This window comes from Taurulus bubalis, assembly GCF_910589615.1.
Source record: "Taurulus bubalis genome assembly, chromosome: 8".
NCBI classification, from domain to species: domain Eukaryota; kingdom Metazoa; phylum Chordata; class Actinopteri; order Perciformes; family Cottidae; genus Taurulus; species Taurulus bubalis.
In genome coordinates this window covers 13,481,164-13,501,690 of record NC_136596.1, presented here as the reverse complement: position 1 = coordinate 13,501,690, position 20,527 = coordinate 13,481,164, and the positions used below count along the sequence as shown (strand labels likewise).

Here is a 20,527-nt window from a genome sequence, read left to right as displayed (position 1 = left end):
GGTCGAACACAGCAGGAGGGTTACGAATTGCCTGTATGTCATTTACTTATATTAGACAGTATGAATTATTTATTCAAACATACTGTGTATTAGTCTAAACACATCACATTCCTGTAAAGTGTGTGATTATGGTATATTTGTTTATACATCTCTCTCTCTCTCTCTCTCTCTATATATATATATATATATATATATATATATATATATATATATATATATATATATATACATATCTCTCTCTCGCTCTCTCTCTATATATATATATATATATATATATATATATATATATATATATATATATAGCCTTGTTACAGTATTTTATTTAATTTAAGCGTGTGTGTATACATGTGTGTATAATATTTTGATATTGGTTTGATTTTTTTTTGTTTTTTGACAACCTTTTAATAGACAAGCCGAAATAGCTCAGTTGGGAGAGCGTTAGACTGAAGATCTAAAGGTCCCTGGTTCGATCCCTGGTTTCGGCAGGGTGTTTTGTGTGCACTTAATGATGGCACAACCTGCTTATTATTAAAGTAATTCAACACCTTTAGATTCACAAATAGTGCCACATTGATTTCCAAATGGTATTTCATGGTGTATGCGATGATACAGACAGTTCATTCCTATCTTCTTTTATAATCACATTGTGTGTGCACGTGCATATATAATGAATACATTAATGAATAATAACATGACACAATAACATTTCATATATATTATTACATTTTTATTTGTTAAAATAAAAAAGCACTTACATTCTCACAATCTTAACACATAGTGACAAATCTGGGAACAAAGATGAGTGAGATAAAGTGAAATGGTCTTGCCTTTTTAAATTGCACATAATGTCATTGTGAGGTCTGTGTGTAATCAAGTTCATGAACATTTCACAAATGGGATTGTACTTCAAAGCACAAGATAATGTCTCTGATTTTCAAAGAGTGATTGAGTTAAATATAGTTGTGGGCTCATAGAATATGATATGAATAAAGCCAGTGATGAAACAGAAACTCAAACTGACTGGTATGCTTTTTGTTTTGAAAAAAGTTGGATTCAAGCTATTGCTTCATTATAGGTGTGACAGTAACAAGGAGCTCCTCTCCAGTTAATTATGTCACAAGTCATTGAGCCAGCTTGCTGCAGACATCCCTGATATCCTTCTGAAGCTTCTCCTTGTCAAGGCGGGATTTGATGTCACCTATCTGCCTCAGGGAGTCAATTGCGTCATGCACAGCCAGGAACCCTGTTCCAAAGAGAAGCAGGGTGTGCAGAAGATACACATTACTAATGCCCTACCGATCTCTATTTCTGATCTCTGGTTAAAGTTATTTAACAATCAGTTATCATGACTTCATTGGTAGTTAAGAGCATACTGGAAATATTTTTACATGATGCATGCCGGTGTCTGAGGTGCAGGAATAAACGTTCTTCTACAATGTTGGGATATTAAATCTCTTCTTTTTCTGACTCCACGCCTGTCTTGCCACGAATATTTACGACATTCATCAAATATGTATTGCTCTTCTCCCCTCTAATACCAACTCCTGCCATCGTTCCATCCTATACTTAAAATAGAGCAATGGATGGATGGCTCTCTTACACAGAGCGGTGGATGAGCGATGATTCATAGGGCAGTTCACTCCTGCTTTTATTTGATGGAGGAAGCCTCTGCCCCTTTTCTATTTGTCTACACTTTAATAAGCACTGGAGACTGCAAAGTGGGGACGGTTTTGACATCTTTTGCCAGAGCTCCCAGTAAATGAGATTCCAATTGGCAGTGAGATGGGGATGGATGTCAACAGCAGCTTGATGCCGAGCGGAGCTGCGGTACCGGGCTGCCTATGTATGACCTATTAGCTTTCTGGTCGCTTGAAGCAGCTGTTGCTCACATCTGTCTAATTTAATCTGGCTAAAAGTCCTGCTGTATTTGCATTTAAGACTAGGAGCTAATATTCCTCATATATACAGTAAATATATATTAGTAAATATTAAGGGAGTAGTCATGTCACTTCAACTTATGACTACTTATGAACAGTATCTTTTGCTGACTCTTGTGAAGCTTTTCTGCATGTGCATTTCTCCTTGACGTGCATATGTACACTATGTGTGTGTGTGTTTACTCTCTAATGACAGCACGTTATAGACAGTGATCACCCACCTTTGTGGTATTCCTGTTTGAGCAGCTGCAGCTCACAACGAAGGCTGCTCTCCACTGAGGTCTCTCTTTTACGGAGTATGGTTTCAGAGCGCTTCAACTGATCGGCCCGACTGCGGTCGGTCTGACCCCGCTGGGCCTCAAACTGCTCCACACGGGCCTCCAGAGCACGTAGTCGGACAGCTGATCTAGACTCTGCCTCTAACTGAATACAAAACACACAACAAAGATTTCAAACGCGCAGCACTGTGTGAGAGTTTTTACGTGACCAGTCCTTTAATTTAGTAAAAAGATAAAATTAGATATTCCTTTATTAGTCCCGCAGTGGGGAAACTGCAGGATTACAGCAGCAGATGGGTAAAGTGCCCACAAGAGACACATAGTTAAATAAAACACAAGTAATATAAATAAAAAGTATATATAGTTTAAATGATCATAGTACTTGAACCCACAAAGGATATCTATAAGGTTAAGTATTTACTGGATGTTGTACTCTAAATCTAAATGAAAGAAGAGATGTGAGGAAATCCATCCAACCGTGTGATACAGAGAACAATGATGAGTCTAAGATGTGTCCTTAGTGATAAAGCGTAATGCACGATGATACTCTGGGTTTAACAGTGTGTGTTGATGAGGCTGCTTCACAGTACCGAATATCTCCAGTCAAGACAAGAATGTTGACTGCAAAATAGTTCTATGCTTTGAAGAAGGCAGACATCATTTAATTCTATACAAGAAGCCTAGTTTTTACTTTTTATTTTTGAGTCAAATGTTGAATATGAACAGTCCACTATATAAAATTCTTAACACTGTCTCTAGACCTACGAGTAAAATGGTTTCAACAATAGACAACATATTGTGTTTATGTCCTGCTGAAGTTACAGTATTTAATTTAAGTGTGTGTATAAATATGTGTATATACATATATATACACACATATATGTTTAATATTTCGATATTGGTTTGAGTTAATGTTTTTTTTTTTGTTGACAACATCCTAGTGGACAAGCTGAAATAGCTCAGTTGGCAGAGTGTTAGACTGACCATCTGAAAGTCCCTGGTTTTGGCAAGGTAGTTTGTGTGCACTTAACGATAGCATAACCAGCTTATTATTAAAGTAATTCAACTATGATAGATATGTGACTGTCGTTGAAATCGGAGACATCCCCACTTCTGTGTAAAAGTACTACTAAGTATCTTTACCACAAAGCTGGAATCATGCTTGTTAAAAAGGTTTGGTTAAAATGTGACCTAAATGTCGACAGATTTAAAAAATCGGTCAATATGTTCTGCATCAGTATTTTTGCATGCTCTTAACCTAAGCAGAGCTTTGTAATTATCTGCACTGCTTCACTAAAAGATAATTTGCAGTCTGAAGGAGTTACAAAAGCTTTCCAAAGTCATAACCATATTACTTTTGATTACTGTAACTGTACGTGTGTAATCATATCGCAGGCATCATTTAATTTTTTTATGTAGAGGCATGAAAAGGCAAAAGAGGCAAAGATACAGAATACAGACATACCATATCTGAATATGGCCTGCGTATTACCTGAATGGTGATATTGTGAACATAATTGCATGAGCTGTTGGTCAAACTGATAACTATCTGACGCTACGGTACCATTTTGTCCTGCAGTTGTGTGCGGTGCTGCTGGCTGCTTTCCGCATGAGTCTGGGCCAAGCTGTTGAACTGTTCTGTCCGCTTCCTCAGCGAATCCGTCTGCTCCTTGGCTTCCTTCAGGTCACCTGACATCCTGCAAAGCCATCAGCAATAGAAAGAAGACAAATGCTGCCGGCTTTACGTTTGAAAATGCAGACACAGATGAAAATTCCTTGAATTGCATTTTTCTTTTAAAACTAGACACTGAAAATGCCATTAGTAGATTAGTTTAGTTTATAAATGTTTCTAAAATGTATACAGACTATAGCTGGATAGCTAGCTGGAAGCCTTACTGTAAATTTAGGCCCATTATATACAGCTCCTACTTGGCACTACTTGGTGCTTGGCTCGGGAATAAGAATTTATCTGTTTCCATAACCAATACTTTAGCCCCCCCCTTGTTGATGGTGGTTGATGCCAGCCACAGCAGAGCACGGTTACTTTGAGGTTGAGTGCTGTTGCTATTTCGGCATAAGGACACACAAACCCACATTCTTGTGGTGGAAGGATGCTGCATGAACACTTAAGAAACACTTGAGGTTGATCTTATGACCTTTTTGTAGCTCTGAACACTGTTTGTTTGGTGGAGCAAAACAAATCTCCCGCTCCCTGTAATATTGGACTGGGTTGCCATTTATATAACTTTATGTATCTCACATTACTCACATAAGCCCATTGGGACAACAATGTTAAAATGTCTCAGATGAAAGCTGCAACCTAGACACACTGAGTGAAATATTATGTGGGCTGTATTGTAACATAACACACGATAGGCAGTGTCTCATCAACATTTTCTTTTATATATTAAACATATTGGAAGCTCAATTCAATTGACTTTCTTTCCTCCAATTCAAGGGATTTGTCCTAAGGAAATCAATGAGGCAAATGCCAGGACTATGTGTGTGTCTGTTTGCCTGCAATACAAATCTGACTCCTGCTACAAAGTCATGTATCTATTCAGAATGCTGCAACAGAGATACCTCATTTATAACTCTGCGCTGGCAGGCTAATCTGGCTAATGTTGACAATTGTTTGGCCAGGCCTAGTAGACAACAGGACAGCTGATTAGATAGTGTTAGATGAGCTTTCAGAATCTGCTTGTCTCCAAGGAGGTTAATCATTTCCCTATTGTAAAATGGTCAGTGTACCGACATGTGATTGCGGTTGTTGTGTTCTTGAGCCTATCTGAATCTTCAAGCATGTGTGATTTGTTTGTCAGTGGCACTAACTGTGAGAAGTAACTGTGGGCAACTGGACGTAGTGTGTGGAGGCATCACAGAGGAGGGTTTTCAAGTTGATGTGGTTTTGAGACAGTGCACACTGTGCTTAAGTTTCCTTTAACAAAATTGGTAGTTTTAGTTGTGACTCATTCTTAAATAGGTGGTAAGAGAGCTGATAAGGTTTCACTTTGACGTTGTACAAAAAGCCAGGAGGACGCAAAATCTGCGTCATTTTATGTGGCCCGCGACGGCTTCACGGACCCGTTTTCAGTGAATTGCGGACCTTTGCATGGGCTTTTATTTTGAAGGAGATTTGTTATGCAGCGGAGCGCCATCTAATCACACTCCTCAATGCTGCGTTCACAACACGCTTTACTTGCATGAGTTTACACGTTGGACTACTTGTGATGGTTAAGCTTCATTACCGACTTTTTTATTCCATGTTTGTGCATGAAAACACTGAGTCTGTTAAAAAAGGTTGAAGTTATAAAAATATTATGTGTGTTGTGTTACCTCATGTCCTTAAGATGCACTTTTGGGTTTTTAATTGAGTGTAAAAGGGAATATTAAAAAAAAAATTGTGTTGGCATACTGATATTGTGTACTTTCTCAGGTTTAAACTGAACCATATCATTAAATCAATTTGAGAAGTTGAAAATGTTCCTCGCATTGGATCTCAGCTTGTCATTAAGGGGTCAAGGCGGGTTCTGCAGCCAGACCAGTTCAGAACTACTGCCCCAGATCAGTTCAGAACCACTGCCCCAGACCAATTGAACCACTGCCCCAGACCACATGCATGTCTTTATTTGTTCACAATTATTTGTTGGACCAGTTATGTCCTTCTCAACTGTGACAAAAAAGCTTTGAAGAAAGTTAATATAACAACGTGCGTTTGATCTTTGTCTTTGTTATTTTCTTCTGTTTTAAATTTGATCTTTAGCAATGTGGGTTTCTTAACCCTAAATTAAATGGACTTCTATCATAGTAACAGAGAAATTTGCTTCCATATATTTTTACATTTATATAAATGCATGTACAATATTTTTACACTTGAATAAACAATAATCTAATACAAAGACAGTTAACATTATGTTCGGGAGGAGTTAAATGTATATAGTGTTACAGGTACAACCGGCCCTTTGAGGACGACCATGATGCTGATGTGGCCCGTGGTAAAAATGAGTTTGACACCCTTGTTCTACATGGTTCAGAAACACACAGACAATGTTGCTTTTCATCTATTTTTACATGATCAGTAACCCTGTTTCCATTACAGATATACTATATATGTACTATATCCACCATAGTAAAACTATAGGGTTAATTTTGCATTTTGTTGCCAATTGAGTACATTTGTCAAATGGTTTAGTAAATCAACATAACGAGCAGCTTTTCTCGTCCTCTAGGAACAAAAGTTGAGATGGTCATGACTCTGAAATGCCCAGCTATAGAGAGTTAGGACTGACTGGGATAGTATTTGATCAGTTAATTAGTAATTCATAGATTATTATATTTGAGTCTGGGCAGAATGAAAAAGGGAACATCAATTATTTCTTGCAGAGCGCTGCTGAAAGGCAAGTTAGCAAGTTTAGGCAAGTTTCCATATTTCCCAATCACAAACAGCAAACTGAAAAACAGTATAGTCTTCAAGAAAGTAAAGTCTGGAGAAGATAGATAAAACAAAAAACAACAACATTGCAAACTCATGTTTAAAGACATGTTAAATTATAATTTACGTCCACATACGTATCAGCATTTTTACAAGAACACTAAGCCAATTATTGCAGAAAAAAATATATCCTCATGTTAATGTTTATATTATAATACAACTTTGCAACATATATGTTTGATAATCAGATGAATCCTGAATGCCTGCAGAAATCATGAGAATTACAAGATAGGATGTGTTGCTGTGCAGTATCACTTGCGAGCCATTTTTGTTGTCCAAGCTACCCGTAATAACTGTTAACTATATGCTGTTAATGTACAGAAGCACCACTGTGCACCGAGGTCAGCCCTTGAGAGGAAACAAAAATAATAAATCAAACTAAAACATTACATAGCATTTAAACAAGTAACCCAGGTGTTTTTTGATTGTGCTTCCTCTTGAACTAATGACCTAATTACCTGGTTTCTAGTAGTTTAACTTTTGTATGCAGATCCGCCATAGAGATCTTTTGATCCTGGGAATGTTCCGCCATTGAGGCCTCCAGCCTCCACAGGTCGTGATAAAGCTGGAAAAAGAAAACACACAAACACATGCTGTTATGTGACATTTGGCGCATCTTGTGGTGCCGGCTCCATGATCCTTATCCTCTGTGGTTTCTGCTGAGTCGAGCTGATTGAGCTGCTGCACAACTCCTGTGGCCAGTAAGGACTGGGAGTAACAGCGGTGACCCACTTTCTTTGCTTTTTCAATTATCTTTATGGCACATGCTTGACCACTGCTCCACAGCTAATGTGCTGCCATCACAATGATTTTGTGCCACCAACATGAGTGAGTGCAGGCTCAATGTGAGGTGAGTGTGGTTGAGGGCAGTTGTGGTAGGCTTTGGATTTAGTAAAGTGATGGAGAGTATTGTAACATTTGTCCTGATCCAGTGTTGTTGTACTTTGTATTATATTTAGCTTGTAAAGAAAATGTGACCCGAAAGTGCACTAAAAGCTGTAAATCCCTGTTTGAATTAATTTCTCATCATATTTCTCATTTTAGAGTCTGTGGTTGCGCCCCCTGACTTTAATTGATAAGGCCAGTCTCACTAAGCGGCAGTAAGCTCCAACTCACCTGCCAAACAGCCAGCCATCCTCTTGAGGGTAAACAGCAAACAACCCTGTATACTGCCAGATTATTATGTCCTTTATGCAAGCTGCATTTAAATAAATGTAATAGCCCCTTTTATACCTAAATAAATTCCTTAAATTTGAGAATTGAGTATTCAAATGAACCTCAGGCTCAACACTATCTCATAGTAGTAAGGTAAGGACTAGGTTTGGGTTGTAGACTTTGCAATACGGCATAATTTAAGAAATATGAGAAGAACATTAACCATTAAGCAATGTAGATGGGTCTTTAAATCTGTATTTAGGTAAAGTGGGGCTTTGCGCTAAATGCTATGCCAGAATACTCACAATTATAATGCTAACATGCTGATGTTTAACAGGTATAATGTTCTAACGTGTTTATCATCTTAGTTAAGTGTGTTAGCATGCTAACACTTTCTAATTAGCAATAAACCCAAGTAAAGGTTGTGCAGATATTTGGACATAATCTAAACTATTGGGCAAATTGAATGAGTGAATGATGAAAAGTGAAGCAATCGATGAAGTCAGACCAAAGTTTTGATGGCAATCCATCAGTTGTTGAGACATTTCACTCAAAACCACAAATGTCAACGTCATGGAAAAGTCAGGAGATCATTAAGTCATTAGAAATCACCCTCTGGGAACCATGAACGTCTGTCTCAAATTTCATGGTAATCCATCCTATAGTTGAATTGTCAACCTGCTGGTGGCGCTAGAGGAACAGCCGGGATGACCAACTTCATTAGGTTAATTTTCTGTGGATCATAAATGTCTGAAAAACTAACGTCATAGCAATCCATGGGACATTATTATGGTTACAAATATGCAATGTACCATTTAAGCTTTGCAATATTGCAGATATTTGAATGTTTCCTCCTGGGCAATTCCGACAAGTTTTAATGTCTTGAGCTTTACACAGATGAAGAATGATTTGATGTCCAAGTATTTATCAAATAATTAACTTTTAAAGACGTATGAAGATTCTTTTTGACACTGGTGTTTAGATACTTTGTATATAGTGTGGTTTAAAGTGCTGCTTTACTCTTGTCAGCATTTGCGCACCACCGCTCACCTTGACTTGCAGCTCTTTGAGCCGTGCATCTGCGGCTGACCTGAGCTCTGCCACCTCCTGCTGCAGTCTAATCCCTTGCCGCTCCGCATTGCTCATGTCAGCGCTCAGCGTGGCGATGCTGGCATCACACCTGACATGGGAAGCAGAGAGGGAACACTGAATGAGGATAGTTGAATGGGAGGGAGTTGAGAAAAGTTAAGCGGGAAAAATGAAAAAGTTAAATCAGGGAGATGAGCGAAAGACTAAGAACAGGGAGAAGGCGCTTTCTGAAGCACACTCAGTTCAGACGGTAGACAAACAGGCAGATTGGAAAGAAATCAGACAGATGCCCTTATGAGTAATTTCCAAGGCGAGCTAATGGCAGCCAGAAGAAGGCTCTGCTGAATCCTAAGCAGTACTCTTTTATCCTTTGAATGCTCACTTAACACATTTGAATGAGACAGTGGATACGTTTGAATCTATTGATGAATTACTGGTGGAAACACAGGCAAAACATGACAAACAATCTAATGAGTAAAGTAGTTTCTAAATAAAAAATAAATAAATAATAAATGTATCACCAAAAACAACCAGCAGGTTGTGAAAAAATACTTCACATCCTCTCATGCCACAGCTTACGTCAACATGTTCTCTGTTCAGTTTATGTAATATGATGATCCTTATTGTCAGCGTTGTTATGCAGCTCTCTTTCTTCCTGTGCTAAATTGAAGATGCTATCACTAAACCAGTAAAAACTCTCCCTCCCCTTCTCTATCAGGGTTACTGTGTTCATATCAATATAATATTTGTAAAACGCTAGGTCAACAACAAAAAGTTAACAACTAATTATAAAGATGCCCAGTGTGAAATGAGGGTTATTTCCCTTTAGACCATTACAGTGCTTCCATAAAGGGTTTCACAGAACAATATAACTTATCAAAAACCACTTGCCCCCTTTTTAACCCCGGTTAAGCCCCAGGCATTTTTCAAAAAGATTTGGAAGGATTTACCCATACTAAATACAGAATATCTCCTCAACCACAAGGGTTATTTGAATAATTTCAAAATGTCCAATATGCAGAAAACACTTGTGAGGAGGTTCATATAGCAGTATATGTGTTACTGATTTATTGGTTGATAAGGAAGGAAAATCCGAAAAAAATAAATGTATTTACTCTTTTTAATTATGCATATCATTGCCTTTTTCTACTATAAAATAGCACTATGAGTTAACAGTATGTCTGCAAAATTTTACTTTAATTAAGTCCTCTCAAGTCATATTCATGGTTTATGTTAATATTTATGGTTGAATTGTATTATAATCATGTAACATTGACTTATATGCTCTTGTAAGGCCAGGCTGTGAATTTTTTTTTGCCGTCTCTGGTATGGATTCATGAGAGTACGAGGACTTAGTACGAGGAGAGTGAGGAGAAGCTCCTGATGAAGAATTCTGTCCCCAGGTTTGTGGGCACTGGGGCTCATCATTAACTTGCTTGATTATTTATGACTAATGCACCATAGGTCATTTGGCCTGAGGTTTTTCTACAGCTTTTATTGGATCATAAATCAGCTGTTTGTTAAGTAATAAGCAATATCCCCTCTTACCACTGATCTCTTAAACACCATGGAGGAAGCAGGCCAGCTGTGAAATAAGATGTTCACAACATCCATCTACTGTCTGATGAAAACACACATTATTGCCAGGGATGTTTAAAATAATTTAGCCTAGGTCACCACACTGCAAAGAAACACAATCCTAACAAGCTAATGAACAAGTGATCACCAGCAGCTAGAGTGTGTTCAAGCCTATACTGTACCTTCCTTCACTGTGGTGAGAAGGAAATAATGAATGTGTGCATGTGTGTGTGTGTGTGTGTGTGTGTGTGTGTGTGTGTGTGTGTGTGTATGTGTGTGTGTGTGTGTGTGTGTGTGTGTGTGTGTGTGTGTGTGTGTGTGTGTGTGTGTGTGTGAGTGTCAGAGACGATGCCATGACGATTAGAAGTTGTGAGACTGTGAAGATCTGCCAGACAGGATGCAGGCTATACAATTGCACTTCATTAGAGGAAGAGAAAATAAGTAGGATAAAAGCAAAAACCAGAGAATCCGTCAAATCACTTGTGTACCAGACCTGGGTCTAAATAATTATACAATCCCTCCAAATAATGCTTTGGAGGAAAGTTTTAATGTGTTAGCAGTAGCAGTAGCACTAGCTTGGCAGTAGTTACATTGCTGTATTTGTTAACACTCTAAACAGTTTGTACCTCGGTGTTTGCAGACATTATCTGACCTGGTGTGCATACCTGGCTACTCTGCCTCTCAGGTCTCCAATGCCAGCCACGTTCTTCTGGTCCAGGCTTTGAACAGCCATTGTGGTTTCAGAGGTGATGGAGTCCCGCTGGGCGATCTGTCTCTTCAGGGCCTGCTCAGAACAAAGACAGCCTGTCTATTTCAGGTGTATGTCAATCAGCAGTAAAATACAGATGAAACAAAATGTACAAACAAAGCATTTATTATATCTATAATATAGTTGGTTTGGAATCTGGCAGAAAATGAAAGATGACAATAGAAAATAATGTGTCAATTCCCTTTCTGCCCCTCCTTTTAATGAGGACAAATAACCAAATACTTCATTATGTCCTTTGCTGAAAAAGATCCTTTAAGACTGCCAGAAATGTCCCCACCATCATTGGATTTACCAGTATATTCATGTCAAGCCTTAGCCTTTTACTTCTTCGTGTGCTGAATTAATGAGCTTTTAGGCTGTAGGAGCCATTAGTTATGTCTGTGTATTTTATTATGGTAGTATACTGGTAGTTTATATATGGGGCACAGGTGCAACTGACATGGGGTAATGACGCATGGGTGATGGGGAGATCACACGGTTTTTACTGCTACCAAGACACTTCAGAGGGAGACCAGGAAACCAATACAACAACTTGTATTATCAGCAGTGAAATATAATGAATTAAACGGGAACCTCACCCAAATATATACGAACGGCCTGGACTCTTTCTGAAAAAGCAAGTAAGGAACAGGATCTTCTTCCGCACCCAGCCAAGTGGCTAGTCACGGAGATCAGTCACTACACAGGCATTCATGTAATATTTCAGATAATGACAGTCTCTAATCATGTTAATGGCCTATTTGGTATGCTCCAATGAAGTAATGTATTTAATTTTGTTCTATGTTTCTATAAGGCAGTTATCATAATGTGGCTTGATCTTCTGCTCAGCCAAAGATGACTCCAAGCACTCATTTGTTAGTGTGTAACGTGGCAGTATGTATTTTACCAGATACTGTGTACATCATTAATGTTCTGCTTATACAGACAAAATAACCACAGCTGATGTTGACGAGGAGTCGGGCAGGCGTTGCTCAGGCGCTGCACCATTCTATCAGGTGTAATCAAATCAGATGTGAGTTTGCGGGCACAAGAGAGTGTGTGTCCGGGCATGTGCTGCTGCACATCAAAAGAGAGGAGAGGAGAGAAAAGCAGATAAAAGAAGGAGTAAGAACAACTAGACGGGTAGAGAGAAAAGGGAGTCCACACAAAGTATATGACTTGCTCCACATAATGAGAAGATATTTTAGACAAAAGAGGCTACAGAACTCATGGCAACAATACAAATAAATGCATTCGTACATTTCCATAGAACGGCACTCCATCAACCCACTTGTATACCTGTATGTCCATGCTAAGCTGCTTGACAATGCGTGTGATGATCAGTATGTGATTCTCTAGCAGCTTGCGGGACAATGCCTCAACCTGGACGGAGCCCTGGGCGGACTGCAGACCTGCTGCCACCTCCTGTTTGATCCTGCAGGCCTGTTCCAGCAGCACAGCCAGTGTCCTCTCCTGACTGCTGAGACCGCCCTCCAAGACCTGGTCAGGCCTTAGTGAGGAAGTAAACAGAGACAGATAAACAAGCTGTGAGTTCTTAAAGTTTATCAGCTCTTTCTTATTGATTTTGGTAAATGAGGGATCATGAAAAGTTGGCATTTTCTATCACTGGAGGCAATATGTTCAGGAATAAAAAGTAATGTTCAGCATTCATCCACCCAGAAGAATAATGAAGACGGAATGAGATGATGTGCATTAGTTTTCATACCCTCAGGTCATCCCCATATTAGAGCTCTCACTCACTTCATGTCCCTGTGCTTTCTGTCACCTTGTCTGAAGCTATTGTGGATTAAGGATTAATTTGATCAATGTGGTTCACAGCGGTGTTACAAAGGTCGCTCGTGGGTCCCAACTGTAGTTCCATCCCATCAGTGAGGGGAAATACAACTTATCTACCTCTTGGACACAGATTAATTTTATAACTAAATTAGTGACCCACAGGAACTAAGAAGGTGAAAATATGAATGAAATGTAATAGTTGTAATGGTTAAAATAGAATTACATTTTTTACATTAATAAAATGTTGTTTATCTGATATAAATCTCGATAACCCAGAGGGGTCAGACCGACAGCCAAAAGGGACATCACAATAGCATTAGAAGGAATACATTCAAATGATAAGAATAATGAAATAGAAATAAAATAGAAAAAAGAAAAGAAATACATCTACAACAGAGTAATTCAATCAATCAATCAATTCAAAGAGTCACCTGGTGGGGTTCTGATAGGGCTGTAACTTTAACCTGTGTGACATTCTTCTTGTCTAAAAAAAAGGAGAAAAAAAAACATATTACATATTGTGGTAAGATATACAATAGTTTTTACTCAAATGATTTATAATCTGCGTTGTCAACCTTACTGCAGTGTTAAATGTATTATTATTGTATTATTGTTAATTGTTAAAATCAATACAAACATGTGTTAGTCCTATCTGGGCACAATGAGAACAATATAAGGCAATATAATATGTTCTCTTCTTTAACAACAACATATGAAGCACCTCTTTTTATGTTTTAAAGTTTAGAATACTCACAGGCCTGAGCTATTCTTCTGGCGGCCGGCTCTTGAGTTCATGTGTTTTTGTTGTCACATAGTAACTGTGGTCTCCTTGAGTGGGGTGTGCCGGCCTACCAGTGTGAATTTGTCAACACAGTAATGCGAGAATACTGCTGAGTATACTTGGTGAAGCAGCTTAACTCGGCAAACTAGAATGCTGAGTGTGAACATGACTTAACCCTCCCGTTGTCTTGGGGTCAAAATGACCCGTGTATGAGTGTATGTATGTGTGTTGATTGGTCATTTTGAATCCAAGACAACAGGAGGGTTAAACTCTAATAAATGTAGCTGATTGATTGATCAGTCCACGTCAAATATCAAATGCTCTCAAAACATTTGTTTGTCAAAGGCACCTAGACTGTCCAGATGCCTTTGAGATAGTTCCTAGATATTCTATGACCTGGATGGTTAATTACTTTATAATACAGAAATCTGTTTAGTAAAAAATGTTTTGTAATGTAATCATAAGTTAGTTCTTCACTTTATTGGTATCACTTTACTTAGATGTATTTATTTATTTAATTTTTACATTGCACATCCTTTTACTAGAGCTTAATAAGGGTGGAAGTAAATACCTTCATCATGAATGGTTTAAAGTTTTCATTATGTGAACGTAGTTTATTACAGATAATGAACATAAATTATAGCATCTTCACATTCAATTCTAATATTCAGATCAAAGTTGGCCTGTTAATTGGCCAGCACTAAGAGGTCATATAGGCAACTGTGGCTGAAGCTAGAAAAGAGAATACGTGAATATATGAACTGGGCACAGGCGGTAAGGGAATATTGGCCAATTGAGCTCCGTATTCTTTCCATCGGCTGTTTCATCTCACACAATATAACTAGCTATCCATTGAACACTGAGCTTTTCTCTGACTGAATGTATTACGAGAGGCATGACTCAGTGAAAATGGCCTTATTGTGTTTCATTTAACCAGGACCTGACCTACATTATCATACAGCGGGGTATTCTAGTAATATTCAAGCCATTGAATTACTTGCAGTTTCAGTCAGTGGAACGGATTATGAGTTTTTAATTGTCTGTCTGTGTAGGTGTGTGTGCACATTCAAGGATCATTAAGAGAAAAGGCCTGCTCGCTGCAGACTCATCAGTTATCCAGAAAAGCTGATGGTAGCTGAAAGGAATTGTTTGGCTCACATTACCATCTATTTAACTGAGAGGGGTTCAGGGCTGTGCCCTATGTTGCTGCCAGTGCCCCCTGGTTGTCATAAACGTGTTGTATGTACGATGGATGCAATATCAACCAAGTGATCCCTACAACAAAACTTGTCATTGGCTTGTCATCTCATGTTTGATGTACATCCGAATTACTCACAGATGTGTCCATGTGTCAGAAAAAAAAGTTAAAAGTTAAATTAAGTATTCTTCTATTAAGGTCAGTGTTGCCATATATTACCACACAACACTAAAGGCTGATTATCATTTTATCATTATTCGAGGGTCGAGGTCAAGAGCTCGAAACAGAAAGCTTTGTCAGTGCCACTCACACCTTCAACATCACTTCTATCACAAGTGACACCAGGTTATATATCACCACAAGTGTCTCACATGAATACATGTCCATGCCAGCAGCATGCAAGTCCTTGGACTCTCAGTTCATCCAGTTCTAACATTCCCCTAAAAAGTAAATTTTCAGCAGCCCTGTTTGCAAATAAAAGGTCATTCTGTGGAGTTAGATGAGAGAGGTATTCACTCTTGTAGTTACTGTCTGGGTGTTTGTTTACAGGATAGTGGGCACAATGTTAACCAGGGGGACGGAACAGGCCAGCGATGAAGCAAGGGCCAGAGGGGGAGACATAATGAGTTATGCATAGCAGCAGCACAGCATCCAAAAAGAGAGATGGTTGTTGAGCGCTGCCTGCTCGCTGCTGCGTGTGGGTGATAACATTTACTGCAGCCTGACCTCTTTGACAGAGAAGATATACAAATATATAGCTACGGTGCAAGAACATCCACACTAAACACAATATTGACCAAGGTCACGGTTTTGTAAGTGACTCTAGAGGCTGAAAATCACCAGGCGCCATCACATGTGGGTGACAGAGGATCCACAGTTGAATTCTAAATATCTCCACGAGGCATTTTGGGGTTGCGTTATGCAATCGCCAGCCTCCAGATTATTCAGTCGAGTGACATGGTTGGCCAGAGGGAGGCGCGGTGCAGCCTTCGTCATTCATTTGAATACAACAATTAATTGGGAAGTTCAAGTTGACTAAACCTTTGTAAAGCACACTGGGCAGAGCGGAGGCACAAGAGCCACCAACAACCAAGCGGAGCGCTTACCGAAGCATTTCCAGGTAGTCCTGCAGAAGCCGCTGCGTATGTCCTAACTTCACCACTTAGCTGACACATACCTTCAACAGACTAATGCTTGCCGTCTAACAAGCGTGCTGCACAGCGTGTCACACAGAACCCACAGTGCTGCTGCAAGGTTAGTTGGAGACTAACACCCCCTTCCTCATCTCACCGTGCGTCTCCTTCTTGGCGCTCTAAACGGATCATCAGTGAAAGTGCTCCCGAGCTGAAGCAGCGTAACTGTCATTCTTCCACTATTCAGTGTGTGCTCAGGCTGGTTGGCTGCTGCACAGGCACCATGGAGCAGAAATCACCTAAGGATGAGGGCACCGCCAAAGGACAAGAGTCTCTGTCATACCAGCGGAGGATGTGGAAGAATTTCCAGGAGAAAACCAAGCCTTGGCTGAGTCCTAAACTGGGGTCGGAACGTCGTGGTGCCGGGGGCGCGCAGGGCAGCAAAAAGGAATCGGGGTTATGGATGTTTAAGAGGAAAAAGAAACACTTGGACCGGGTGTTTTCATCGTCTCAGCCAAATCTGTGCTCCTCTCCAACGGCGCCTTTTGAAGGGGACAAGAAGTCCCATGGGGGCGACGAGGTCCCGGGCCCCAGCAGCGACGGACACCGTCTGGGCGCAGCTTCTGGAGCCACAGGGAGCAAACCAGAGTTGATGGCACATGAGAGCCCAAAACTCCTCGTGTCCCATCTGATCATGTACCAGCAGAAGAGCTCCTCGCTCGGTTCGGCGTGCTTCGAGAAACTGGTGGTGGACCCGGCCGCGCTGGTGGGAGAGGAGGAGCAGCTGAGTGAAAACGCAAGTGATTCTGTGAGTAAAGACCCATGTAGTAAAAACATGCATCTGGTAGATTATCTGTTTCTAGCAAGCATCTCTCGCAAAAAGACGGGCTACATTGCCCTGCAAATTAAATAAAGAAGACAAGTTTCGTGATGGTGGTGCTGCGACGTGCTCACGACTTGTGTCATGTGATGCACTCATCAATTTGCTGGTCCAATGCTTTCCTTATAGGACTGTATGGGCCATATGACTACAACCAATACCAGACAGTGTGTGCCTCTGTGATCATCACCACAACAAGCTTACATCACAATCTGCTTGTTTTGTTATCATGTCACCATCACAGTCACCCCATGTTATTATCTTGGCTGTGCAAATGATAGACTCCTTGATAGCATTTCTTATCTATGCTCTGATCTGCATCCTTTTGCCTGATCACATGCTTTTCTTCCAGTAGGCTATAGGTTCTGTCTCCTAGCTTCACAGTCCAGCTGTTCTTGCCAGTAAACAGAAGCTGCAACCGGGCTATGCTTGCTCATTTTATGTTTCCCTTTCATGAAAAGTGGCCAATTTGCAGGCATGCCACTAGCAGAGTTGGAGATTGATGGGGGATATCTTTTCACACAACTCAACATGCTGAGTCAGGGTGCTCTAGGGGGAACAGTATCATATCAAAGGGATGTGTTAGTGAGTAGGGTATGCTTCATTCACAAAAATGACATAGAGCCTTAAAGGTCTGAAAGAAAACCTTTAAAATCATATGAAGAATGTTGTCTGATGAGTAATACAAGTAAACTGTCTCTAAGGTCATGTCTGGTCCCATGACTTGTCCACTAGACAGTAGTAGTCCAAATCAATAGTACCATGTCATTTCAGATGGGCTATTCTGATATTTAACAGTGCTGTCGACAGTGCATTCGGTTTCAGTGGCAGCTGTTATTGCAAAGCTTTTCATCTCACCACTCTTGAAGTGTTCCAGACCTGCTTTTCTGAGCATCATCCAGAACGCTGTCTCAAATTGATTTAGCATATGAGTAGCATACACTTCTCCCCACTGAAGTTATAGCCAAAGATGTCTTATCCATTACATATAGTGCAGTGCACTTAGCTGAAGAGGTAAAGAAAGCATCTATTAATGACTTAATTGAAACGGATCCTGCGAGCTTCATCACAGCACTTCAGTTATATAATACACAGGATCTCACTTTGCCAAATAAAGTCTGACATTCAGTGAGAGACATTAGTTACGTCCTGTTGTTGCCATGTTTATCCAAGGTTCTGTTCGTCATTTGTTTGATTTTCCATTCCAGAGGAGAGTAGGGGTAAACACGACGGACAGCGACAGCATCATCTTCTCGAGTTTTTGTCAGTGATAGACGTTTGTTGTTGGCACGACTGTATGCATGTACAATCACAGATGTAAGATATACAGTATGATCTTAGTCTAGTATGAAATGAAGTTAGAGGTATAGAATAATTTGGAAAAGATGGCACAATATGATGGGTGACTAGAGGAAATAAATTAAGAGACAGATCAGACAGGGTTGAATGTAATGTGGGGCGATGAGGGATGAGATGAGGTCAACTGAGATAAGACGAGAGATAATGATATGATTTGTGATAAAATAAGATTAAGATGAGAGGGGAGATTAGAACGGATGAGATTATGCATGCTTTTTTTAATACATTGGGGGAAATCAAGTATTAAGAAGTCAGTGAAAAAAACACTCAACATCACAACACAAAGACAGGTAATCTAGCTAAAAAGGTCTACCGTTGATGTGTGTGCATTTTTGGGCATGCAAATGTATTGCATTTGTTTGCACATACAGAATTGACGATGCATTTATGTGCTGCCTAACCCAACAAGGATTGTAAATCAAAGTCACACACTTTTACAGTCATCCACAAATCCAGCATTAGGTTCATATATACAATTTCTCATTACTAAAATGCTCCAAGCCACCATTTCATAAATCAGATAAGAATATATGAAACATACCATTTTGCAGTTTGATTTGGAAAGTAAGTGGTGGAAGGGAATAATGCCAAATTATGTAAGTCATTTTCTTTATTGACTCAAGAAAAACAATAAACACATTTAACTTTTCCTTGCAATGCAGGGATGTTAAATTTTAATGTGTGTGCATTTCTGTAGCCTAGTGTGAAGGCTACAGGGAAGCACCTGATGCAATGGACAATTATTAGTGATTTTACAGATATAATGTTTCGGTCTCCTTTCCACACTCCATATTTTACTTGTCTCAACATTTTATACATTTTGAAGCAATAGACAAATAGGTCTATATTGTGTCCTACCATCTGTTTTTCCACATGGAGAAGAGGTATTAATCATGTTCTTCCTCATTCTATCTCTCTAATTGAACATGTTATATTTTATAGGAATTATCCCTTTTTAGTCTCTTCTTCCACTTTAGGCTAGGTTTTATTTGATCTACAAAGGTTTCAATTGGTTTTTCATATATGCGTATTGGCACTGAAGCAAAGTGGTTCATTATTCAAGTCTGGTGTCAACTCCACTAAATGCATACAACGTATTGATGGATGAGGTGGTCTCCAGTGCTTGTGTCAGTTGAGCTAAAGTGTTCTGATTACACTCTCTTCTCTCCTTCTCCGGTGTTGTTCGGTTTCTAACCTTTTCTAACCTATTCTATCATTATCTGAGAGACCTGGTAGAAACCCAGTGTCGCGTAAAATAATATTGACTGATCCGGGGACTGCTTTATTTCACCCTGTTCTTGCAACAAAAAACAAACAAAGCAAAGAGTAGAGCAGGCTTCTACTTCCCATCTTGATTGTAACAGTTGGTGGAAGGACCCAAATGCAATACGATGGAATGGTGGGTTGAAAGCAGAGATTTATTCAGGCAGGACACACAAGGGAAACAGACAAGGAAGAAGGCAGGAATCTTGGGGTCTCCATCTTGCCTCTGTCCTGGTACAGAGACAAGGTGGAGAAGTCCAAGCAGGCAGGGTCGTACTGGGGGGGAAGAAGGGCTGGATGGTCTGGCAGAACAAGGAGAACGATCTGGCAGTCTTCTTCTTCTTTGGTGGTTTTTAACAGCAGCTTGCATCCTTTATGTTGCATTACTGCCATCTCCCGGTTCCAAACTTCTACACCTTCCCAATCATTCCTGTTGCTTGCTGAACTGAAGAATATAAATAAACTAAATAAAACTCCTGAAAAAAAAAATGTAACAGTTTATAATGATAAACAATCAATGAAAACAACAACATTCTAAAATGAAATGTGTTTGAAACTGAAATTGCACAGCCATTTTGTCCACTGCATAATTCTTGTGACAAGGAAGTAAGGTAACGTTAACGTTAGACAAACTAATGTGTGCACCTGGCTTAATTAGCCAGCGGCTACGTCTCGTGACTCGTGACCTCACGTCTAAACTACCTTTATGGAGGCCAGGTAACAACGTTACTGCACCTGAAGAAATACGCACATAGATACATGGGTCAACTAAGCGAGGGAAATCAGTGATCTTCAGAGGTGAAGGAAATTTCGCTGTATGTTAGCGGCCATCTGTTAGC

The 20,527-nt window shown here is 39.7% G+C and overlaps 2 protein-coding genes across 2 annotated transcripts in view; one reads left to right on the top strand and one right to left on the bottom strand.

Moving 5' to 3' along the window:
• Positions 1–1,121: 1,121 nt before the first annotated feature.
• fam81b (family with sequence similarity 81 member B) lies at positions 1,122–13,043 on the bottom strand (the record flags this gene model as incomplete). Its single annotated transcript, XM_079222881.1, has 8 exons — positions 1,122–1,243; positions 2,159–2,360; positions 3,780–3,912; positions 7,166–7,272; positions 8,913–9,042; positions 11,195–11,313; positions 12,577–12,787; positions 13,039–13,043. 8 exons carry the CDS (start codon positions 13,041–13,043, stop codon positions 1,122–1,124), a joined length of 1,029 nt encoding a protein of 342 aa, XP_079079007.1.
• A 3,426-nt stretch (positions 13,044–16,469) lies between these two features.
• mctp1a (multiple C2 domains, transmembrane 1a) overlaps positions 16,470–20,527 on the top strand; it is a gene marked incomplete at its 5' end in the record, with an annotated part of 119,258 nt that continues 115,200 nt past the window's right edge. Inside the window, one exon of the mRNA XM_079221681.1 lies at positions 16,470–16,994. Coding sequence (XP_079077807.1) covers positions 16,470–16,994 — 525 coding nt within the window. The remainder of the gene's footprint in view (positions 16,995–20,527) is intronic.